This window comes from Vidua chalybeata, chromosome 6 (assembly GCF_026979565.1).
Source record: "Vidua chalybeata isolate OUT-0048 chromosome 6, bVidCha1 merged haplotype, whole genome shotgun sequence".
Lineage (NCBI taxonomy): Eukaryota > Metazoa > Chordata > Aves > Passeriformes > Viduidae > Vidua > Vidua chalybeata.
This window is the reverse complement of record NC_071535.1, coordinates 57558179-57584018: the sequence shown is the minus strand read 5'-3', so window position 1 is coordinate 57584018 and position 25840 is coordinate 57558179. Positions and strand designations below refer to the sequence as shown.

Below are 25840 nucleotides of genomic sequence, written 5' to 3'. Positions count from 1 at the left end.
AGCTTTGATTTTTTTTTTTAATTCTCACCTATATCATGTTACCCTTTGTTTTAGAGGTGATGCAATTACTCCTTATTACCTTAAATACAGCAATTTTTTTAGCAACTTTATGGATTCTGATGGACCTCAAGGATTTCTCTACTAGCTCAATTCCAATTTGCAAAGTGACTGCAACAGATTCAACTTCAGCAGCCCTTCTGGAGTTCTGCATGAGTAAAGAATATTTTTCATCACACAGCATTTCACAAAAGCAAGAAAACAAACCCATAAAAGCTGGGTTATTACATAAATATGCTATATATTTAAACCAATGCATACCAACACAGAGTTTTATTGTTTTCAGTAACAGTAAAAAACCCCTTCAAGCCTAAGTCAGGTCTGAAGAGAAAAATGCAGAAATATCTGTAAATATCTCCATACATACCAACAAGTTTCATGATTAAAGCTTAGGCATTTGACCTAGACATTTTTAAAAGAAAAGCCTGGGGCTATTTATTTATCCTATTTGGCTTGAATTGTTATAATGTTTTATTTCTGGGTGAATGGTAGATGTTTTCTTTCCCTTAGTAGCAATAACTTCCAATCATTTAATTATGTTCTGGAGAACAGCTAATGCTGTAGCTCAGCATTAGCAAAGACAGGGCACACTTAAAAACTGGCTTCAAAGGACACAAATTAATATAATGAATAAAGGCAAAATTATACTGATACACTGAAAATAATACTCCACTGGTAACCACCTCAGTCCTGCAAGTGAGATGTACAGAACAACAAAATGACACAAGCCAAGATAACTACAAACAATCCTAAAATCTTATTTTATTCCTCAGTCAAGCTTAAACATTTAAAGAGTGGAGGTAAACACATTCTCTGAGCACAAAAGAATTTACTTTAAGAAATACCTTCCACATTCTTTAGAATGCACAATGCCTTTGGGATTGTACAAGGGAGCTACTACTTTCTAGTAAGGGGAAAAGACAGGCAAGATTGCAACTGCTGATGAATGAAGAGTCTGTCACACGAGACTAACATGTCTGGAAGTACTTGGACTATTTTTTTTAAAGACTACTGAGGTGCAAACTGCCCATTATTACAAAATACTCACACAGTTCAACACGTCTGTAACATAACTTTGTTTCTAAGCTACATATTAAATGCAACCTCCTCCACAATCTGTACAAATTGTTGCAAATTGCAGATTGCATGTATTCTCCATCTCCAAATGATGTGGTTTACTAGCACGTCTTCCACATTATGTATGCTTGGCCCAGAGCCCCAGAGCAGCAGCACAGGACCAGAGGGCAAGTGGAAGTTGGTTATGAGCCACCTTTCCACTTCCTTTACCCTTTGCCTGCTAGGAATAAGACCAATCCTCGGTGCTGTGCTCAAAAAGCCCAAGGGCAGTTCCTAGACTTGCCCTTCAAGTGGCTCTTACAGAGCTGAGAACTGCCAGGACAGCACTGCAGCACAAGAGCTTCTTTCAGCAGTGATCCATCAGCTATAAAATTACTGTGCAGCAACACAATTCCAGCCCTTTGCCTTCCTTAACCCGACAAATTAAGTACAAAACTCTTCTACCACTGAACTACAACCAAAAGCATCAGCAGGAGCAGCCAGTGTAAAATCTCTCCTTTTTTAGTTAATGAATCCACTGACAACCAGGGTACTCTATTTATGTCACATTTACTTCTGATGTAATGTGAAAGTTTCCAGCTTTATAATTCCATAGTAATAATAATAATTGTCATCATCATCAACCCTGAATTTCTCTTCACTGGACCTGCAAGATCTTGTTTAACTGCTTTATTAATTAAGGAAATTATTTTTACAATGTCAGGAAAATGCCCTACACTTCCAGGTTTATTCTTTCCTTGCTTTTCCAACCTTCTTTACATAACCAGTGGCTACTGGGAGGATTGGGGGAGGAGAAAAAAATCCCTTCACAACACAGACAAATTGCACAAACTCAATCTCTTTTACTGGTACACTTGATACAGGCACCATGAAAGGAAAAAAAAAATACTACAGTCTATCAGTTTGTTCAGGATGACAGCATTTTCAGGTGTTACCCAAAAATACATCCATACACAGCATACAGAAATAGACATTATACACAGAAATATGTATTTTAGTGTCTTATTTTTGAAATAAGAAACTATTGTAAACTTCTGACTCAGAATTCAGGAAATACAACATATAATACACTGAAAATTGTTTCTGCTGCCCCTTGTATAAAAGACATTTTAGCACGTAAGCCTGGGCTACAACAAAAAGAATTAACAGGTAATGTACGTGATAAATATCATCAGCAAAACCAAAAACTCTATCTTGCAAACAATCCGTTTGCCAAAGTAAAAAGTAAAAAGTTTTATCCCTCTGTTACTAGCCAAAGTACCAGCACTTTGAAATTTCCCTATCTGATTTTCTGGTTTAGTATGCTAAATAATTGAGATATGTATGAGATCTGCTCTCTGAATTTATAAACTGCAAGCTTTTTTACTAATCCAACCAGCATTTGGCATCAGTCAGAAGGCTGACACCAGAAAATGAGCATGGCAGAAAAGCACTGTCCAAGACAAACAGCCTTCTCCTCTCTAGCATGTCTCTTCTTACGTACAGGACTGCAATCGAGCCATCACACACTTAAATGCTTGGGATTAGTTTAGAGAACTGAGAAGTTATGGATGACAAGACAACGTTGTGTGTACATAACCTCTCCTAACTTCAACTCCAGAAGTCTCCATGGAGACTTGAGGGGAAAACAGAACCTCTCTGTCAGAATGAAAGAAGAGTCTGAGGAGCATCAATACTAATAAAACAGAAGGAGCTACCTGAAAGTACAAAATCAACTTAATTTCAATTGCCTTTAAGGTAACAGCACAGCTCCTACCCACCCTGCTCCCCCAGGCACACACTACCTGCACTTCTCTATTTTCCACTTCTCTTGGCTTCCCACTAAACGCCAGTCTCAACTTTACCCAAGGAAATCTTCCCCAGCCCATCTCATTACTCATCTTCTTACCTTTGTGCAGTCCCCATGACAGAGCAAGTATTATTGCCCTGCCTCAGCAGAGTCCCAGTTACAATTTCAGACCTGTTTTTCAGTCCTGTATCTCTTAACTGGTATGGCACTGAGTAAAAGTAGCTTCAAATTAATCAGGCAAAAAACTTGCTAGATTAGTTTCATCATTTGTTACTTTCTCATACACTGTGAAAGAATGTAACAGAGGAAAGAAAATCAACCAATGACTTTGAATTTTTTCTTTAAATCCTAAAAGCACTCTGGATAGCAAGTAAGGTGGCCCTTGACATACTTACTGGGTCACACCAAATCTATTACTATGACAAAAGCACAAGTAATATGGCAGCACAAATATTCAAAGGTACAACTTACAAAGCAGTCATTTGTCTTTAAACTGAGGTAATTTTCCACATACTCCAGCCAGGTTTTGGGCTGTGCCCTACTCACGCACAATACAAACATAAAACACATTAATTTGAAATTAACAGTAGTGAGAAAGATTTAAATTCAGAGGTACAATGAAATAAAACAGGAAAACATCCAAAACACTCCCTAAAAGGCAGCTCATATGCACACATACAAAAAAAAAAATTAAAAAAAAAAAAAATATATATATGTATGTATGTATGTATGTAGTCTCTACTGCTTTCCTTCTTCCCCCATCCTGGAAACACAGAACTATTTCAATTTACATGCAGAGTACAGATCACCAAGTGAGGCACAAACTTTTATTATGCAGCTTGCAGAAGAGAAGTTCAACATGAGACAATGCACATCAGTGCCTGAACACTGAACAATATTCAGCAAAAAATTCTTCCTGGCACAGAAGTAAAAACCCTCTTGTGTGGCAGAAGCAGGTGTTACCTTTTCATCCTCATGCTTTCTATGCATTACCCCCTCAAGTGGCTGAACACAAACACTATCAAACCTATTTCTACCCATTACTTCAGCAAATGAAATTACAGAATCCACCTGTGGGTCTGACAGCCCCAAACTTCTATAGAAAACATGCAGGAAATGAAAGAAGTTATTTCCTGGGGTTTTTATTTTTGTTTAGGGAGTTTTCTTGGTTTTGTTTTGAGCAGTTTTTTTGTGGTGGTGGTGGTTTGTGGGTTGTTGTTTGGTTGATTTTCTGAGGTGGTATTTGTGTACTTGTTTGTCATCAAGGTCTCCCTTGGTTTCATGCAGTTTAGCAGGGCTGGCTCTTGGGGTTGACTTTTATTCAAGTGGCAACACAGCAAAGTTACCTAAAGCTTTCTAACAAGAATAAAAGTATTTTGACAATTATTGAGAACACCTGAAGATACAGACCTGCTACTGAACATTCATAACTTGTTGCCATTTTCTTGTTTTAGCAACACAGTCATACAGAAATAATTTATTAGCAGCTGGTAAAAAGCTGCTTTTCAGAAGTCTCAAATGATAACACATTGAAAACTTAGCAGTCATGAAACTGTATCCCTGGCTTTAAAGTACATTTTGTGCCCTACTACACAGGAAATGGTGTTAATTTTTAATACAACTTCCCATATTCTTTGGCATCACCATGACTTTCAAGTGCTAAATACACATTTCACACAGAGGAGGCCTCTGAGGACTTGTATTACTTAATAAATACTGATTTTAATAGAAACGTGCAAAAAGGAGCTACAAGGTTTGCACACCTCATCCTGTTACCCTTCTCCTGGATTTGTACCTGTTGTTATTTATTCAGCCTCAGCCTCATGGACTTTCTTGGTAAGTTGATTGTCAATGGAAAAACAGAGGAGAAAAGAACTTGCTGGAGATTGAGCACTCAAACTACAGTACTTTCAAAGTTAAAAACTGCCTTTCAAAATCTGAAAAACAAAAAAAACAACAAAACCATAATGTTTGCACTAAAAGAAACTTTAGAATGTTTAGCCATTGCTTTGGAACTAAAAATGGCAAACTCCCAATTTTTCCAATGCAGGTACATGAAGTAGGATAACTACTCTCAATTTAAGAGAAGAAAAAAAAAATAAAACTTGTGCTAAATGTTTGGATCCTGACTTATTTTTAAGAGCATCTTTCTCCTCCAGGGGAAAAAACAGAAAAAAAAATCCCATTTCTAGATAATGACAAGATTTTTTTCTTGCCTTACTAATCCTACCAGACCCCAGCTCTATTGTGTCCATCAGAATAAATAAAAAAGGCAACTCAGCAACTCCTTCATGACTCAAACCAGAACATAACCAAAGAGAACAACTATTGAAAAAGTTTAATTATGACCTTCAGTTTGGCCTGAAGAGGCCAAAGCCACTCATCTAATGTTCCTCACTAGGACAAAACATCAGTTCAGTGCTGCAAGACCTAACAAGGCAGGCCTACAAAAATAAAATATTTCACCTGGAATGTGTTCTGTAGCTCAGCAGCCTGAATGCCCAAGTTCAACCCATGTTACTTGCAGGATGAGATGAGATGTAGAGCAAATCTACCAGAGCAATCCTCAACAGCCCCAGCAACCTCCCCCTGCAGCGGAATAGCCTCACCTACAGCAACACACAATGCACACCTGGGCTTCCTCCACGCTCTCTTTGGCACTGCCCAGGAGCTCCATGTACATCTGCTACCTCAGAGCTGTGTCTTTATAGGCACAGAGGAACTGCTCAGAGTTTTACACCACATTTTCCAGGTATTTCTGCAGAGCCTTCCATATGCAAACTGTATCCCCCCATGGCAACACTTGGAGACCTTCTGCAGGCATATCCAGGACATATTCCTCCAGCTGTCCCTCTGCACCATCCCACTGACAGGGCAGGATTTGCCCTGGGCTGTGCTCACAAGCTCTACAGACCCCTCCCCACCAGAATGACAAGTTCTGTTGTGACAGAGGGTCACAACATCCACCACAGCAGTGGTTGCAGTTGAGACAGCCACAATACACAGAGCATCACCACACAATATCAGAAAGCTTCAGACCATCCAGAGTGTCACCACACCTCATCAGAAGGCTTCAGGTGTCTGCCCACACAGAGCAACATCACCTCAGAAGGCTGCAAGCATCTGCTCATCGTGTCCTTCAGCCCAACCTTTTTTACCCCTCATGTTCATGCACTGCACCTGTGTGCCCCCTGTTCCCTTTGGTGGTTGCTCAGTGCCCCTGGGCACTCCATGGCTCATTGCTGTCAGTGCTGCTCACCTGCTGCTCACAGCTGGACCCACTGGGGATGAGGCTGGGCCCCAGCCCCATTCCTAATTCCCACAAACTGTGTGCCTCCAACAGAGCAGTATCCTTTCCCTCAGCTTGAGGATTTGGGCTTCATGTCTGCTTAATGACTGAAAAGGCAAAGGCTTTTTTCTGGTTTTTAATCAATTTTATCCTTGAGATAATTCGGACTATTTAGTGATGTTTCTTTAGAAGCTCTTTATACCTCCTTACCAAATAATACAAAGTGTAATCATAAACACCAGAGTAAAGTAGAACATAGAGCATTATGACAGTGTTTACATTAAAAAAAAAGTGCTTTGCATCTTCTCAAACACAGTAATCATGTATTTCATGTTCAAAAGACTGTCTTTGCACAGAGCAGCTGAAAATGCAGAATGTTTATTTTCAAGCTCAACTCTGACACGTTTGGAACTCAGCTGTTTCATTACAGTAATTTTTTCAGAGTTCAAAGTGATGCTTTGGTACACAGTAAAGCATCCAAACGCTTTGTAAAGGAGGATCTGTTACTTCTTTGTCATCAAAAGGGTACATGAAGGATTAGAGTAAAATTAAGCAAAACACACGTCTGTGTAAAAGACAGAGCAGAAAAAAGCAGTTCCTCCTTGAAGCCAAGAAACCAGAAAGCAAAGTAAGCATGCATTACAGCATGCATCTTGCTTTCAAAGATCTGGAAAAATCCTTTGTAAATAACATTTTTTATACAGAAGGCAATGAACTTTCTGAAATTTTCAAGGTGAAGGTTTCCAAAGCTCTCAGTCTACTGTAAGATTGGACATGGTGTGGGTTGATGTTTTCAATACCAGAAAGACACTCCACACAACCAGCAGAGTGTAACTCGTTGAAGTTGGTGTGACACACTTCAAAGCAAAACAATCATCACTTCTAAAAGCATTCCAAGGGCGGGTAGTTGATCAATGAAAATAATATTTCCACAATATATATTTTTTTAAAGCATTGATTTCTAGTAAAAAGCACTTGCTTGGAATCAAAGGAAATACATACTTGACCCAGATCTTATGTGAGAGAACCACGTTTCCTGCTAAATTGCAACATAATTGTAACTTAATGCTGTTTTATACTGGACATACTGTCACTCTAGAGCTAGGGAATATCATGACCTCCAAAAATTTAAAATTACTTTTGGATACTATTTGCCAATTGTGTTAAAAGTTAACATCTCGGTACGTTCAATATATTCTCACAATATATTACTAAGCCAGTTCATCTGAAATTTTCAACCGAGGGCCTGTGAACAACATAATTCAGGCAGCAGAGACAGATAAATCCCCTCTGTCTTCACTTCTTCCTTTCGAAAGCTGTATATTCACACACACCTCTCTTTCATCTGCCTCAGATCAAAACATCCTCCTCAAATCTGAAATGTGTAAAGAAGGAACCCTCCTCATAAGAGCCCTTCTGACAGCCCACGCAGTGACAGCGCTGCAGAGATAACACGCAACTCATTTCTCCAACTCCCTCACTTTAGCCTTAAATCCAGTCTTTATTTGTGGTCTCATATCACACATCACTGTAAATTCCTCTTCCAGACCTTGCACAAGCTACCCACATCCCAACCCAACCTGTAAATATTACTTAGCAAATCCCAACATGCAAGATGTTAGCTCTGCAACTCACTTCCTCCTGATCTACTTTCCAACCCTCTGCAATAAGAAGCTGCCTTAACTTCCAAGTCCCTGTTCCCTCTCCACCACCTTCACAGGATTCTTCCTCTACACTGCACACGTGATCTCTAATAGACAGTGTTTGTCATCTCGCAGTTCCTCTTCCACTGTCCGTTTCCATTCCTTATTGTTATTTAAAATACTGTTTTTCTATAATGCTTCCTGCCTCTAAGCATTTGCAGAGCCACAGTCCTTTAATGAGAGGAGCTGGAACATGGATCCATACGTGCTCACCCCCCAGCAGGGATCATTCATATGTATCACATGTCAGCAAACTTCCTTGCATCACACTTGATACAAAATTTGTTCAAGCAGAATTTTGTGACTGGAAGGCCATCTCAACTGTCTACTACAACATTATTTTTCCCACAACTTCACAGCAGCTGCCACAGATCTTTGGGTACTGAGATACTCACTGAAAGTCCACACAGAATTTTAGACAGTACCCTCCTCACATGCACTAGTTTCTTTCAAAACCAGGCTTAGTTTCATTTAAAACAAGATTAAAAGAATTAAAAAATCAACACAAGTTGATTTCAACCTGTTCACTCAATCCTTAACAACAGATTTGTACTGTACATATTTTTTTGCATTGATAAGGGAAGCTTCAAAGCTTTTTCTACTCAACACATTAGTATAAGCAATTCTAAAGGATGAGGAAGCAAGTTTTCTCTTTTTTCACAGAACTAACCAGCTGCTAAGATTTGTTTATTTAAGTCTGCATGCCACTGCTCACCTACAGATGATGGAGAGTGACAAGTCATTTGGGAGTTTCCCACCCTGAATATTTCCTGTGATTCCAATAGACTAAAACAATTAAATAATATTTTGATCTCAACAAAGCAAGATTTTTATACAACAGCTGTAAAAACGCACGTTGACAATAAAAATTTCTGAGCGTATTCAATGTTTTCCTCATACAAAACACTTTCAGAACACAGATGATAAATGATGCTTTACAAAGAAGAATGATTCACATATCCTGGTAGGCCAAATATTTTGTCTGGACTGACTATAGACTAAAAACAGAGCAAAAAAACAAAGAGCTTCCAGTAAGCTGAGCATATCTTATGGCCCATATGTATTTAGTAAAAAACCAGTTCTTTATCCACCTGCCTGAATGGCATCAATGCCAACATTCAGGCTGGTCACCCCAGGTACCAGCTAACCCCACACTGGCCTGTGCAAGCCAGGATTCTGAAGCAGTATTCTCTCTCAAGAGAATTTGGCCCTGAGGGTTTAGGCACATTTTGCTCCACATTCTCCAGCACCCCAGAAGCTGGGGATGTGCAGGGGAGGTGAGCAAGGCTCCACAGTTTTGGCCTCCTGTCATGCCTGAATTGCAAAGAGCTGAGTGTCACCATCCAAACACCCTGGGGTGCCCACTGACAGCCCTGCAGGAGCACTCACCTGGGGAACACACTGCAACAGAGACTGACTGGCTTCCAGGACAAAATAACAACAGCCCCTATTAACAAGGGGTCCCATACACACCCACAGAATGCAATTCCATCCCTGCCTGCTTGACTGACCCCAAATGAAAGGAATCCATGCCAGTGATCACGTTTACACAGGGGCAAACAGCAGCACACTGCCACAGCAGTCAGCACCATCTCTTGATGTCATCTTGCTCAACTCCTGCATGACAAACTTTGTTCTTCACAGCTGCAGACAAGTTCCAAACAACATGTTTTGCTTCCAAACCAAGAACAAAAAGCAAGGGGCTACTTCAAACAGGCAATCAAAATTAACACCATTGTTCAGATCACCCTCAGCTGTCCTGAGTTAAACACTATTTGTTTGTGTTCTGGCTCGCAAAGGTTAACAGCATTTCATTCCCTCCTTGCCCACAGAACACAGCTGCCAGCATGACTTAAATTAAGTGAGGACCAACACAAAGAATGTGAAATCTTAAAAATAATGCTGTATGCAAATTTCTTTTAAACTCACAGACGCAAACTTTGAAACATCACAAGTGTTACTGTGTATACTCTAGCACTCTTCCCTAAAGCTGAACTGTGCATAATGTGAATTGCATTTTGCTCACGTAGCACATGATATTTCACCTGATCTCCACACACAGCTAAACAAGTACTGCAAATGCCGATAAATACTTACCTCATTGGAAAAACACCCAAAAAAAATCAAACAGGAAGGCACAAAATAAATATAAATGTGTAAACATGAATAATTATTATGGTATTTCAGGGGTTTCGAGAGTTCTCTTAAAACCATAATGTAAGAATAAAGTATGGTTCTGTGCTTGTGCTAAATCACCTATTTCCTTACTGCCATCTCCTGCCCCATAAATAAGCTACACTGCCAAGATTTTGCACATCCAAATGCACTTCCAGTGCATGCACCATTAGCAGTAAAAATAGGGGGTTTTTAACTCCTCAGTGCATATTTTGCAATTGCAAGAAACCAAAGGAACTGGTGGTCTGAAATGAGAGCACAAACAAAGCAAGCAGAGTCAAATCCACATCCTAGCAAACAATTAAATGCCACTTGACTATGGGCCCGTAATTAATTAATAGAACATAACCTCTCCCTTCTAGGCTGTGGCAGGCCCAGAATCTTAACTGGAGCATATTATAATGTGTCTGCCACAAAGGCAGGCAAATATTCTCCTAAGTGACAGTAAAGAGTGTTCTCACAAGTAAAACTGCTCCTTGCAGAGAGGTTTCCTACAGAAACAACGTCTGTGTGATCAATGGCCTTTAACCCAAATAAATAAATACACAGTGACCCTGATCTGAAGAAAAGTTAGTATTCAAGACACCCTGTTCCATGTCTGTAGCAGCAGTACCAGGGCCATTCCAGACAAAAGACCAAAATGTGCAGAAATACGTCACTAGTTCTGTTGTTTAGGAGATAATTGGCTAGCTTGTTTCTCAAAGTCCCTGACTCTTCAAATATCACCCTACTTAAATGCACCCCAAACAACCCAAAATTTAGTATGCCTAGGGACATCAACTGAATGTGCTTTCTGCAAATTTATTCACTATACACACTCAATCAGATTTACAGCAGCATTCATTTTATTTCCCAGACATGATATGTGAGTCATTATGGGGTTCAATGCTCAGTTTTTGGTTTGAAGTGGGTTTTGGTTTGGTTTTGATTGAAGTTGCTGCAGGCTGAAACACAGAATACAACTGCACCTGTTCTTTTAATATACAAGCATACATATACAAAAATATTTTTATATATACACACATAAATGATTTATTTTCTGAAAATGAAAATAAACAGAGTAGAGGACAAGATAAGAATTCAAAGTGACCCTGAAAGACTGGGGAAAAAGTTATGAAAAAATGTTAAGAGTGTGGCTAAGGAGAACTGCAAAGCTGCACAGTTAGGCCAGAACACCTGATTGCACATATAGGGGATGACCCAAATGAGGTTCAGGTAAAAGGGATGTAGAGGTTAAAGCAGACCACAAAGTGACCCTCAGTGTTGTGATGTTGAGAGCTAAAAAAAAAAGAAAATAAAAAATAAAAAACTCAGAGTGATGTCACAGAACTGCCCACAAAACCAGCAAGTACCAGTCTCACTCTGTATTTTGGTAAGATTTCATGTAAATTACTATGTCCAGTCTGGTCACCACACTTCAAGGAGAAGAGCAGTAACAGGCTGACAACTGTACCCAAACCCCCATGACTCAAACTCTCTGGAAAGCCTCCTGAGGAGCACTGGAGTCGGCTGCCAGAGGAGGTTGTGAAGGGCTGCTGTGGAGGGGCTCTGAGGATGAGGTAGGATCTGCCCCAGGCAGCAAAGGCTGCAGCCAGTGATGCCTGGGAGAGGAGAGCGGATCCGGCAATTCCCGCTGATCCTGTCCAGTCTTTAGGGTCTGGGTCACAGAAAGCAGGGCTGAGCAGCACCTCCAGGATTCACCTAACCCATTCCTGGCCCCTAAGCTGCAAGTCCCAATACCACAGTGGTTTTGGGTGGGTTTTTTTCACAATTCCACACTGTTTATTTCTGAGTTTACTGATGCCATAAGAAGTTTTACAGAGAACTGTCCTAACAAATTCCAAGAACTTTTCACTAAGTGACAATAGTTAAATTAGAGACCATTGCTATGAATTCTTTCTCACCACTAAATATATTTTGGCTTGTGTTTATCAGAAGTGCATTTCATCCAAAATTTGAACATTCTAGTCACTCAGTATCATGAGCTCTGTCTGGAGCCCTTCACCACAAGCTTTAGATTCAGCCATTCGGAATTACTTTAATTACTTTCTTTTAATCATCTGCAAGTCTCAAGCATTAAATATTCCACTTCCTCTTTTACTTGCTATTTACAAGTTGAACAAAAAAAAAAGGTCTGCAAAATTAATTTTGGGAGCCCATGCTACCAATTTTGATCAAGTACAGTGGCCACTTGCACCCATCCTTTACCAGCAGGTCAAGAGAGGTGATTCTCTCCTTCTACTCTGCTCTCCTGAGACTTCACCTGGAGTGCTCCACCACCTCTGGGGTCCCCAACAGAGGAAGGACAACCCAATCTAGTGGAAGGTGTCCCTGCCCATGAAGCCAGAGGATCTTTAAGTTCCCTTCCAACCAAAACCATTCTATGATCCTTTAATCTATACATAACTCTTGAGACTCTTACCATTAAATCAGGAACAGCTTAGATTCAGACATGAAAATTTGCTGCTAATTAAGTTTGGCAAGACCATGTTGACAAAAACCTTGGTCCATCTGCTGTGAAAACTGTAGAAAGCATATGGTGCTTTATACAATTACACGAGGATCACTGAAGTCCAAAGCTCCTCTTAGTAACCATCAAATGCAAAAGAAGAAAAAAAGATCCAGAGTTTTCATAAAACCATAAATCAAATCTAATAAAACATAAAATTTATATTTTGGTCTCTGCAAATCTATTTTCAAAGCTTTAAGAGAACAGTTAAGACTAGGTAGGGAGTACATACCAGACTTAGACAGTAAGTAAGGAGGGTTTTCTACTGCTCATTTCTAGACTTTATATGGGGATTTTTAAACAGAACTATATTCTGAGTCTTCTGCTTCAGTATTTTATTAGTAGCTATGACTCTTCTTCATGTTTTCATATGAAACCTAAAACAAGAAGAATTACTGATTTTTGGAGAGTCAGGGAGGAGAAGGAGAAAAGAAGTTAGGGATAGGAAACAACTCAACCCACAGACTTTATTATAACTTTGAGAACACTGGCTTAGACTAAGCAGAACACACAAAACTCAGTTACAAAGCAAAATAGGAGAGCCCTAAGTTTTACTTTCCAGCATCCTATCACAACTTCGGGAAATGAAACATCTCCAAGGTCTTTTCCAAAAGACAGAAACAATGAGTTGCAGACCAGTTAAGGCCTTTTTTAAAAAAATTATTATTGTTATTATTACTTTTATCTGAATCTTACCTCTGGGTTTTCTAACTTCAAATAATGGTAAGCATATTCTCAAGAAAACAACAGATTATGAAAACAATCCTCTGAGTTAGGCCTCTCAAATCCTACCTCACTGTAAAGAGCAACAATCCCCATTTTTATTAGAATTAAGTATGGATGTAAACTGCTACCTTCTGTCTTCTACTAGGCTATCAGCAAGAAGAGCAGCTCTGATTATCAGTAACTATGTCTAGAGACTAGACCAGGGAACCCCCATGTTCTTGAACTGCAGTTTTCCAAAACAGGCTATTTACTAAAACACTGGCCACATTTTTGTAAATTAAAAACAAAAATAATAAAGAAACCCATGAACAAGCACGTAAACAATTTTGTAGGAATGCAAAAACATCTTACAAGGTCAGAAGGCACAAAGCATGTTTTCTGAGTTCTTTTCAAGACCACTCTCTCACAAAAAATGAGTGACAGTCTTGCCTCTTCCAAAAAGACGCCATGTGGCAAAAGAGAACAAAATGATAAAAAACAGCCTCCACAAAATTATTTTGTTGAACATGTACGATCTCATCTCTTTTAACAATAAACACTATAAACAAAACATTTGGAAAACACTGTGCTGAAACAACAACCTTACAGAAGTGTCACAACTTGACCGGACGCCGTTTACTCAGTGGCAAACCTGGTATCATTATTTACGCACGTTAACCAAACAGGAAAGAGAATCTTTTGAAAGAAGAGTTTTGAATTCCAAATCACAAACATGTGGCTCTCTATGGCTTTGTTTTCTTTTCAGTTGCCTGTAGCTGAAACAACACAGTCACTTGCTTTAGCTGTCCTGCTGAAGTGCAGTGCCATCACAGCTGCAGGCTGAGGGGCTTTGGGATGCTCCAGCTCTCTCTGCTGCTTCCCTGCTGGAAAGAACCAACCCCCCAGAGATGGAAAAGGGAACACACAGTGTCACTCCAAACCCAGGTGCCTCACCTTAAAGCATGCTTACAGGTAGCTTGAGTCAAAACCTCAGCTCGTGAGTGGGAGGAGCACAGAACTGGCACCAAAGGGCAAATCTGAGACCTTCACAGGTGTTCCCTTAACTCACTTCAGCAAAGTGGACCAGAATTTATCACTGAAAAGAAGCATTTCAGCTTTAGTCACTATAAAATACCCAGGGAAGAAGCTTTCCTCTGCAACACTTTGAACACTTGCATGGATTTCTGAACACAAACTAAGTACTTATTACCAAAGAAAGCATCTTTTTATTCTGTGGGTATGCCTCGTTATCTTATTTGTCTTGGAAACACCACTAAAAGCATCCAGTCCAAACCTTGGGCTTTCTACCACTGCTGAAACTTACTGATCATGAGAAGCACATGCTAATCAGCTTCCTATTTTGCAAAAGCAAGCGGCTCCTGAAAGGCATAAAATAAGAGTAATTCAATAATTGCACTTCTAAGAAATGTAGGGTGAACCTCAAAGGCAATGCTCAGGCAGCAGCGCTTTCCTCCCTTTACAGGAAATTCCAACTTGTTCCTCAGCTGCAGCTGGACACAACCTATGGCTCAAGCAGAGGCTCCAGGCTAAGATCCTTGACAAAAAGCAAATTCTGCCTGGCAGCCCACTGAACAAAATACACTGAAGGAAAAAACTCAGAGACTGAAGATTCTAAGAACTTGCAGCCTAAAAGAGGAAGACTCTAAATAGGTTAAATTACCCAAAAAAATATGGCAGAAAATGTGGGTTTAAATCCATGTTTTAGGAAGGCTTTTAAAATTGGTTTTATCACCAATTTTTCTTCAAAACTTTCTTTTAAAAATTCTCTCTTCACAAACTATAAAACAAGAAGAAAGAAAATGGAAATCCTCTTGTAAGTTCTACTAGAATGTTTTGTACTAAACCTAGTTTAAAAATAGCATACACCAACAATATGGACCAGTAACAGCCCAGTCATCACACGAGCTTCATAAAACTACTATGTGTTTTTCTGGGAAAATAGATTAATTATGAAGAAACAGCTCTGCAGGAACAAAGCATGTGGCTTTCTTCTATTTTTATGCAATTGCAATTTGCATGTTTATGAAAAGCAGTCTGTGTAATAGAATTAAAAAACACAGCTTTCCTAATTTTTTTTAAAAAGTACAGTATGCCCATTCAACAATATTTCAAGAATTAAAATTCCATTACAGTTGAATTTATGACAAGATCACAACTTTGTCTTTTGAGTCTTGAGTATTTTGTTAGTCTCACATACCGCTTATTCTTACTGCCATTTAAGTTTTAGATTTACAGTCCAGAGAACAATAGTCACAAAAAAGGACGAGCGTCTGCATTTCTTTGTCCAAAACAAAAATACACATGTTAAATGCACAAATTTAAACTGTGGAAGACTTCAACAATACAGTGGTCAAGCTAAAAGGTTTACTGGGCTTTAACTGGTGCAGTTATAACAAACTAAGAAACATGAGTGTGATGTTTTCTAGATACACAAATGACAGCTACAGGCATCACTAATGGTGGTCTGTCTTGTTCTTGTTCTGCATTAAACTAAATGCACCATATAAAGTCTCAATGGTTGACATCTGTTTCTAGCTCAATTATTTCAGTAAAATTTCACACCAAATACTTTTTCTGCTTCCAAGAAATAACACTGGGGAGAAAAGGATTTGTTTTGGCCTAAACTAAAATTCTACCAAACACGCTTCTAGGCTCAAAATTTACAGAAGGGACAAAACCTGGCCCTGGTGCTTGTGTGATGAATTGGAATTTGTTTATTTAAAGATGAAAACCATAAGAAATCAGACTGAGTGGCCAAGAGGACTTCATCTCAGAAAATCACAGAGTAGATAAAGAGAGTTAAATGGATATTGAGAGCAAGAGAAGGAAGGAGAAAGTGAGAGAGATGATAAGGCAGAGATTCTTCTGGAGTAAACCCAGAAGACAGAAAGCATTCTAAAATACCAGAATGTGTCAAACACAGTAAGCAGGAGGAGTGGCCAATGTCTTATAAAGGGTTCCTAAACCACGAGGAAGTGACATACAGCCCACTACAGAGTCTGACAACACTCCATATCCTGGCATCACTGTCTACAGCAGCTGGCAAAAGGAGCTCAACAAAACTCAGAACCTTCCACAGCTGAAGTCAAGGCTCCAGAAAGAAGAGCTGTCATCCCTTTTCACCCACAAGTATCTGAGAAATCCTCTGCCAGAATGTCTCATCTTCCTTCCAGCTGCTATTCCAGCAGACCCAACCTGACACTAACATTTTCTATCTTGCTGAAGATCAAACCAAGTGTCAGATAATGGATTTTCTGGGGTTTTAAATCCTAGGAAACAACATATGAACCACGGTAAAAGGACATGATAAGGACATTATTCCTACCTTCTATTTTTTCCCCCTTGAATTTCTTTCTGAATGATTGATTTTGTAAGCCCAGTAACATTCCTTTGTCTCTTTTTATCCACTGAGGTCTCCCATGGTCCAATGGGGTTTTCCACACAACTATCCTGAATTTGTAGCCAGAATTATGATGAGTTTGTTTTTTCTTTCTCTCAGCTTTCCTCCACGACAGCTACACACAACCACAGACCACACTGTCACCAAGTGCTGCTTCTGGCTGCAGGAGTGACAGCCCATCAGCCACATCCAGCTCAGTGGAAATTTTGTGGTTACTTTGACACCTTGAGCACAACACTACCAGAAAGGAAACAAAGAATTCAAGCTCTGTTCAATGATGGCATTTTTTCATAGTATTCATTTGCAGAAGATTGAAAACTGAGAACTGTAAACATTAGAGACATGAAATCAGGATCTATCTAGTCACTAGCAGATAAGCAATAACCAGCATGTTCTTGGCTCAATGAGCAGGGATTTAGCTGCCAAATCCCAATCAACACTAATTGGATTGTCCTTGACTTCAGAACATACCACTGACACCACAGGAATAATTTATTTCAACAAACACATATAAATGGAACACAATTCCCAAAACGCCAAGCAGAAGAAAATTAATCTCATCAATACTGATAATGCTATTGTTAGAAATCATTTTTTTCACTATAGAAGCAAGGAGCCTGGAATTCTCATGCTACTGCAAAGAGGAGTAAGAGGAGAGATGAACCAAAGGAAAACCTCCTACTCAGCAGTACATATTTGCAGGATACAACTTTCACTGAGAGTTACCGAGGCCGAACTGTGAATCTGCTGTTACACATTTTATAAATTGTACAGTGACTGAGGTTCTCCTTTGTGAGCAGCAGTAACTGGGGAGGTAGCTTGTACTTCAAACTGATGTCAGAGAACTACCACAGCAGTATAATTCTCCTCCTTGCTGTTACAAGACAAGACTGTTATGTTTGGGACGTTGGAGAAGTTAAATGTCAGTCTCATTGTCCCTCCACTGAAAAATATGATTGTGGTTATAGAAGGCCAGGGCTTACACATTATTCAGGCTTGCATAACAAACTGTTTTCCATGAGCAGGCTGCAGGAAAAGTGTCTTTTTGTCAGATAATCCACGAAGTTAATCCAGGACAGAACAGGGAAGAGAGAGTTCCTTGACTGCAATTTAGTCACAAAGATAGGAAATGCTACTTCCCTCAACATAATCTGTGTCCTCGTATTTCAGAACAAATGAAGACAGCTTACACAGAAAAAAAGAAATCAGCCTCCAGGAATACTTTAGTTTAAAATCAAAGTCTGAAAAAGAAGTATTTTTACTGTTGTTGTTATTATAATGGCAAGACTGAGTAAAGAGTCTGAAATCCAAGTTCTTTAGAAATATTCATTAGAGACGTGTGAGGGAAAGATGATCTCCATAATCTCTGTTGATTTTAAGATTTCTCCAAAATTATAAATTCATAAACCAAAATCAAAATAATTTAGTCAGCATTATGTACTAGAAGAAACTGCCTGAATATCTTTAGGAATACATGCTACCAAAAAATACTGGGGGTCCTCCAAGCAGACTTTCAAGAGAGCTTTATCTCACAAAAAAAAAAAAAACAAAAAAAAAAAAAAAAACAACCACACCCAAACAAAGAAACAAACACCGCCACAATCAAAACAAACAAAACCATATGCAATGGAAATGTTTTTCCCTCATTCTGTTTCAGCACAGTATTGTGGGATCTGTTGTATTTGAAAAGGAAAGCACAAGAAGGAAAAGATAATTTCATTGACTGATCAACTAATTTGTTTGCAATGCTTTTGGGCTGCCATGCCCTACCCAGCCATAGCCACCTGCAGCCATCTCCTAGCAGCACACAGGCACACTCCTGCATGCTGCTCCACTTCCAGCACTGCACCTGATGCTTCATTCCAGCTACAAAAATTCTCCTGCCATAATAAGAAGGATTTAGTTTTTGTTGCTTTTTTAATCCCTTTGAGATTTCCCTGGATTGCATTTGAATCAAATTAAGCCACAGCACAGATAAGAAAGCCACTGAAGCAACAGCTTTATTCCCTTATTTTTCTACATTTTGTTTTACAGAGATTGCATACCATGGCATCAAGCAATTATCCACTCCTTATACACACACTAGCTCAGTGAAATGCCCAACCATGAATATACAGCAAATACACCAGAAAATCCTCATGATATTATATTCTTCTCAGGCAAAATCTGCTCACAGGAAAAAAAAAAAAAAAAATAATCGGGCAACTCCATTTAGAAATTTCTCCCACTCCATCAACAATCACTTGTCTTGTTTCAAAATCCTCTGAGATACAAAGCTATGTTACACAATAAAGGCTTCCCTGAAGAGGAGTTGATAAAAATCAGAACAGAAACAACCACAACAGAGCCTACACATGTTACACCAGCATTTATCAGTTGTGACAACAGCCAAATTAAACTGCTATACTGTTGCAAGCCTTCTGTCCTACACATTGCAACTGCACACAGAATCAAGAGCAAAGCATTCCTCTGTCCTCTTAGAGCGACCAAACCTCACAGAAAACATCTTGCTCCACCTCACAGGTTTTCTCCTTTAACTTCTGGGTACAAAACAGCATCCTACAGGAAAGCTGCTACAGGTGTATGGGATAATTAATCAAATCCAGTCTTTGGATCCTCTCTTTTTTATCCTTGCCTTTCAGCTGCTGAGCTAAGGAAGACACAGAATGTTCTCTCTTTTACCTTTTCCAAGTATCACTGTATGTACATTCTAGAGATAAGTTTATGATTAGGGAGAGCAAAACCAAAAACAAACAAAACAAAAAAGGCATTTTCTTATGCCCTTCTGTGATCTTTGCAAACATCTGTGCTCTTCCTAAATCCCATCCACATTCCATTATTCAGACATATTACATGAGAATTTTTTGGCGAAGCACATCAAACACACTTCAAAACCCATGAAAAAATAAAATGCATGAACAATAAGGCCTCCTGGGATTTCTCCTAGCTGCTAACCCAGAATGCCTACATTTGGTAGCACCTTTGCTCCTTTCAGAGACTTCTGTAAGTGTCTTTTGTAGCCAGTTATGTAACAGCTTTATACTGCACTGATATGCTGGGGGAAAGTGTGGTTATCTACCTCAGCCAAGGTTCAGCTGAAGGCAAAATACACCAAGGTTGATTGCTTTACTCTGAAAAAGTATCCCTGAAATCCCTCATGCTTGCACTGTTAGAACAAAAAAAAAAGGGGTTTAGTAAAGCTGGGGGATTTATAAATCTGGTTTCTCCAACTCTGTCAGGACACTTAACATGCACTTCTGACAGCAGCTGCTGCTGCTGCCGTTCCGAGCAGTGGCTCAGAACGAGTTCTTAAAATACACAACAGCCATTAAAACTATGATCCACTGCAGCTCAGTTTTATGGTGAGAGACACAGACTGAGCAACTTAAGTAGGAACACAGAGCAGTGCACCTGAAACACAGAAAAAGCTGGGTGAATCAGGTCATCCTCAACAACACAAAGACTTCTCAACTCCTAAGTGCCTGCAATTCTACTGACACTTGTCAACAGCAAAGCTCCTTCTCCGCTCAGGCAGAGCCTCTGTGCAACTTGCCAAGCGTGAATGAACTGCCTGTCAGGCAAATTATCCAAGGGCTCCCCTTAGTCTCCTTGGAGCATGTAGGCACCTCACTAACACCTTTGTGCCCAAGGCTCTAGGACCATTTAGGCTGATCTAAATTCAGGGTGCACTGATCTGTCTTTCAGCATGCTCCTGACCCTCCTTCATTCCAATACTGGCAATTCATCTGACATCCTGATGAGCCAACGTTGTTTGAAAAATGGGCAGGAAAGTAATCCAAGGACAATACAGCAACACAGGTAACACACCCAGCAAGAAAGGTCTTTTGGGTGGGTCAGTATCCTAAAGTGAGCAGGATCCAAAGGAAGATTTAACACAATAGGAATGGCAGCACTAGGGCTGCTGTAACATCAGTTTACACAGGTCCAGACCAGAACAGGAGTGGACTTTCACATGCTTGATTCCCAAAGGACTCACTCTGATTTATTCAAGGACAATAAAACTCTTCACTTCCCCTGAAGACTATGCTGGATAAAAACCTGTAGCATCAGTAACAAAGTTGTTCCAAAACAAGAAAAAAAATATACAAATCTGCTCCTAAACTGCATAAACATTGCATTTTAGCAGATGTTTTTTGAGTAAAGCCAGAAAATCACCTTTACCACATTTTCAGGGGTAAGATATTGGCACATGTAAATAAATCCATATAAGCAGTGAGAGGAGAGCCAGCAGACACAGTGGGGCTTTCCTGGGAGAGCAGTCACTACTATAAACACCCTTCCCTATAAACCACAAGTGTTTATCATCCAAATGCTGCTGACACACAGGTTGGGGGGAAGGGTACAGCATTTCTGTTTGCTTGTTTACACAAAGCTATTCCACAGATTATGCCTGGGAAAAAAAGGAAAAAAAAAAAAAACACTACAAAATGTAATTACACTCAGCATTAAAGTCAAGCACATTAAAACCAAGCCAGAAGGTAGCTGCAGATGAAAAAAAAATAGAAAAGAAAAGGAACATACTTAAAAATATAAAAGCTTCAAGGGTAGCTAGTCTATAATCCTAGAAATGTTTGTCCCTGCTTTTCATGTAGAAGGAAGCATAATAAGTGCATCAAAAAACTTGAGTTTTATAAGAAAAATAAAGGTCAGTACTCCATGTATTATGGGATTGCATGTGGGGGTAAAGGAATTTGGAAAACAATGCATGCCTAGTCTTCAATAGAATGTTGTTCCTTCAAGCATTTTTATTATGAAGCATTAAAGTAGCAACAAGTAATTTAAATAATAAAGTCTAAACAATTACTTTCTGGGCATGACCTTTTTAAATTAAGGTTCAGAAGTTATTTCTGAATCTGCTGAATTTCTGAATCTGCTCAATTTCTGAATCTGCTCAATTTCACCCATGCAAGCAATTCTACCAAACTTCATGAGACAATTTATGTATGAGAAGTTAAACACATACTAAAATGCTACAGATGAAGACATTTTACAGACATAAAGCTTTCCAATGGAATCTGTAATTTCACTTCACATACTCTGTCAGATTGATCATACCCATGAAGTAAGCAGCCTACTTGCTTTGTCTTCTTAAAAGCACATCTGGGGTTTTTTTTGGTTGCTTGTTTTGATTTGGGTTCTCTCTCCTTTGTAAGGGAAAATGTTCCAAAGAGGAGAGAGACAAAAGGTCTTTATTTTTTAAATAAAATACTTCCTATTTCACATGGCTTGATTTTGACAGTACAATTAGGACAAACCTATTATCAAATGGGGTGGGAGGGGAAACCAGGATGTAATTAATAGAATAATAATTGCAGAACAGTAAAATCCAAGACACCCTTAGCAGAACTTTGTACGACACTGCATCTTGAAACACACGAATATAATGATTTCTCTAAAAATTATATTTCTTTAAAAAAAAAATCCTATAGTCTGAGTTTATTAGGTGCACTTTTTGAATGAATAGATACAGATGACACACAATTGCTACTTCAAAGATTTAGTCTGAGTAACAAACTTGAGTGTTGTTTGGTTTATGCCTAGTCAAATAAATTAGGGAACATTCGACTGTTTAAAATGTTGTTTATTAACAATATACATTCAAAGATCGCTCTGAAATACGCAGCACAAACACATTCCAGTTGACAATCACTTCGTTTTCCAGTCAGTTTAAACACTGATTTGAGGTCTCTGCAGCAACAAAGCCGGTACCATAACGGAGAGTTACGTAACACAAACCACTCTCTCTTTGCCCACAAAACGACAGCAGATAACACCACTTCCCTTTCCCCCCAGCAGACAGAACGTATCCCGAGGCTTCAGGAAAAGCACCCGTTCCTTCCCCATTCGGTGTAGGGCGCTCCCCCGGGGGACACGCGGCACCGCTCAACAGGCGATGGATGAGCAGCGGGACGGGGCAAACCCCGCTGCTCGCCGATCGCAGCCTTTGTTCTCCCGGGAGGCGCGGCTGTCGCGCCCCAGCCGGCGGGACACAGGTGGGGACCCGGCAGCCCCGGCGCTGCCCCGCGGCTCCGGCCGCCGGGCCCGGCACGGCCGCGGGCCCCGTTTGAACCTGCCCGCGCTTTCGGGAAGGAACCGCAGCCGCTCCCGGCGGGCGGGACGGGCCGGGGCTGCCCCGGCCGGTCGGTGCCGGAGCCCCTCCGCTTCCCCCTCGGGAAAGGGGGATTAACCCTTGGCTCGCCCCGCTGCCCTCACCCCCTCCTCCCCCGGCCGGACGCGCGCCCCGTGTGCGCCGCAGTCTCCTCCTCCCGCGGCCCGGCCGGAGGCGGGCGGGGGCCGGGGCCGGGCAGGAGCGCGGGGAGCGGCCAGGCACGGCGGGGCAGCGCTGCGCGCAGCCACACCTACCTGTCTTCTCGTGGTCATAGCCCACCACGATGAAGTAGTCGGCCAGCCTGGCCATGGCTGCGCGGGGCGCGCCTCGGCCTCACCACCCCAGCGGCTGCGGCGGCGGCTCGGGGCAGGCTCAGCATCCTCCGCTCCGCGCCCGCCGCAGGAGGAACGGCACCACCTCAGCCATGTTGGAGGCGCGGGCACGCCGTGCGCCTGCGCGCCGCCCGGACCGCTCGCCGTGACCCCGGGGCTGGGCGGGGGCTGGGGCGGCCCGGCCCGGCTGTCCCGCAGTGCCGCTGCCCCGGGCCGACCGCCGTGCCGGGACGCCGCTGCCGGCGCCGCGGCCTCCCTTCGCAGCCCCCCGCGGGCGGGGAGGGCCCGGCGGGGGAGGTCCGCGCCCCGCCCGCGCGGGGGCTTTGTCTCCCGGCTGCCTCCCCCTGTGCGGTGGCCGCCCGGGGGGCAGCGGGTCCGGGGCTCGTTCCCCTTACAAAAGACACTCGCGGCGGGTCGGAGCGCTCTGCGTGCCCGGGGAGACTCAAGGGTTTGAGCGGGGCTGCACCTCGCCCGTCCCGCGAGGAGCTGCCGGCGCCGGGCATCGCCCTCACCGAGGCTCCGCGGAAATGGAAGCCGGCGGCGAGATAACGGCGGCCCCGCCGGCCCGGCCTGGGGAATCGGGGATTGCGCTTCCAGAATGTGTCCCGGTCACGTTTTGTCCGGGGTGTGCGGGACGTGCCGCCGCGGGGGGAGCCGTGCCGCGGCCCCGCTGAGCTCTGTGGCGGTGCCGAGGGTCGGCACGGGTCCCCTCACAGCAGCACCCACGGGCCGGAGCGGGCTGTGCTGCCCGGCCCGGCACGGCCCGGCCCTGCTGCTCCCCGCGGGTGGCGGCGCCGGGGCCGAGCCTGGCCGGGCACTGGCCAGCGGTGCCTCGGCGTGACCCGCGTGGCCTCGGACGTGCTGGCCCGGGCACGGGCGGTGGCCGCCGGGGCGCTCAGCGAGGCCGCGCCGGGAGCTGCCGTGGTGCTATTTATAACGTGCAGATGAGGCAGGCACCTTTTGGACCGTGGCCGTCGAAAGCACGGTGGACTTTGCCAGCAGTCGCGGAGATGCTGAGGTTAAACGAGCGGACAGTACGGCGCTTGAGCCTGCAGAAACCGCTTTGATAAGCTTCTGTGTACGCCCCGTTTGACAGCACAGAGAGAAGAGCCAGCGCGGAGGACATGGGTTGCACTCCAGCGAGGAGCAGTCGTGGGTGCCGGGCTGAGTGTGGAAGTGCAGCAAACTGGATTCGCTCCTGACGATCCACCCTGACGAGGGACCCAGCAGACAGTCGTCAGTGGTCTCAGAGACATTTCTGCTTCAAACACGCCGTTCTTACACCTCTTAGCTGGGACATAGTGATGCAGTGTCTTGCTGATAAGCCAGATGCAAATTGGTCAGGAAGCTTCAAGCGGGAGCTTGTGCCTCCTCAGCGGAGGGCAGAGGTTGACATCTCCTCGGAGTCATCAGCCTCGTGATTTAGCTGTTTTGAAGCAAATGACATGTGTAAAGATCCAATCCTAATACATTTCCTTGTTTAGGAGTAAAGAGAAATGTGTAATATATACATAAAAAAGATTGACCATACTTTTTGAGAAAGGGATGCAGTCTGTGGGGTCAGTCACTTCTAGGTAGAAGTTAGGTACGAATATCTTTGTTAAGTTGTGCATAGGCATTTTGGTTGCAGGACACAACAACAGCTCACAAAAGCAAGGGATAATGTTTTGTACAGCTAAACCTGGAGGGAAAGTTTAAAGACACTAAGGAATTACCTAATTTGGAGCTGAAATAGGACCTTAGAGTTATGGTATCTGCATTCATAAAAAGATTCAATATGCAATAACGAATCTCAATAGTAAAATCTCACTGCTCTTTTAACACAGCACCTCTAGCAGGAGAGAATCACTCACACCTTTCCTAGGACATCAATAAATGCTGGTTCAAGAGAAACAGGAAGTTCACTTGAGCTTATTTATTTCACAGAATCACTGAATTGTTTGGGTCAAGAGAGATCTTAAAGATCATGCTGTTCCAACCCCCTTGCTACAGGCAGGGACCCATTCCACTAGACCAGGTTGCTCAGACCCATCCAACCACACCGTGAACTCTTCCAGGGATGTGGCATCCACAACTTCTCTGGGCAACTTCCCTTAAGTATAGAGCAATCTTACGTTCTTATAGGACAAATGAAGAAGTGGAGCAGACACAGTGTTTGTTCACCTAAATTCTAATGGAAAGTGAAACTGAATGCTCATCCAGACCACCAAACCTTAATTCCCTCACTTGCAGCAGGGTAGCCTAGCTCCTCACAGGAGAAGCAGGGGCTCACAGAGGACACCAAGGCGCAGGTCTGCACAAGCCCCTAGTCATGCATTCACCCCAGGGGAAGAATTGCAAGGCTGCAGCCTCTCCAAGAGCCTGAAAGCACTCAAGGGACAATGTTGCCACGCTCCCATTGTGCATTTGCCAACAACAAGGTGTGAACCTCCACAATACCTTCTACAGTTCACTCCTCCTCCAGGGAATTCACACTGCCTGCAGTCTCTATCCAGTGCCACCCCTACCCATGCCAGAACAGGGGAGCAGCCATGACCCTGACCAGGTTTTCCCTTACCAATAGACATTCCCCACTGACTTTGTAGGCTTTATTTGGTATACTCAAACCTGTCAGACATAAGGCTCACCAAAGCACCTCCAACGGGGCTACCAA

General features: G+C 42.2%; 2 protein-coding genes across 6 annotated transcripts in view; both read right to left on the bottom strand.

Annotated features, from left to right (window-relative positions):
• The window catches only part of SBF2 (SET binding factor 2), a 233612-nt gene extending 210414 nt beyond the window's left edge, over positions 1-23198 (bottom strand). For 4 of the 5 annotated variants that reach the window (XM_053946078.1, XM_053946073.1, XM_053946076.1 and 1 more), the window contains exon 1: positions 23110-23198. In XM_053946078.1, coding sequence (XP_053802053.1) covers positions 23110-23164 — 55 coding nt within the window. In that variant the 5' untranslated portion in view covers positions 23165-23198. The remainder of the gene's footprint in view (positions 1-23109) is intronic. The other variant, XM_053946075.1, reaches the window with a different exon arrangement.
• Positions 23199-24042: 844 nt separating this feature from the next.
• RNF141 (ring finger protein 141) overlaps positions 24043-25840 on the bottom strand; it is an 87563-nt gene continuing 85765 nt past the window's right edge. Inside the window, exon 5 of the mRNA XM_053946094.1 lies at positions 24043-24613. Coding sequence (XP_053802069.1) covers positions 24560-24613 — 54 coding nt within the window. The 3' untranslated portion in view covers positions 24043-24559. The remainder of the gene's footprint in view (positions 24614-25840) is intronic.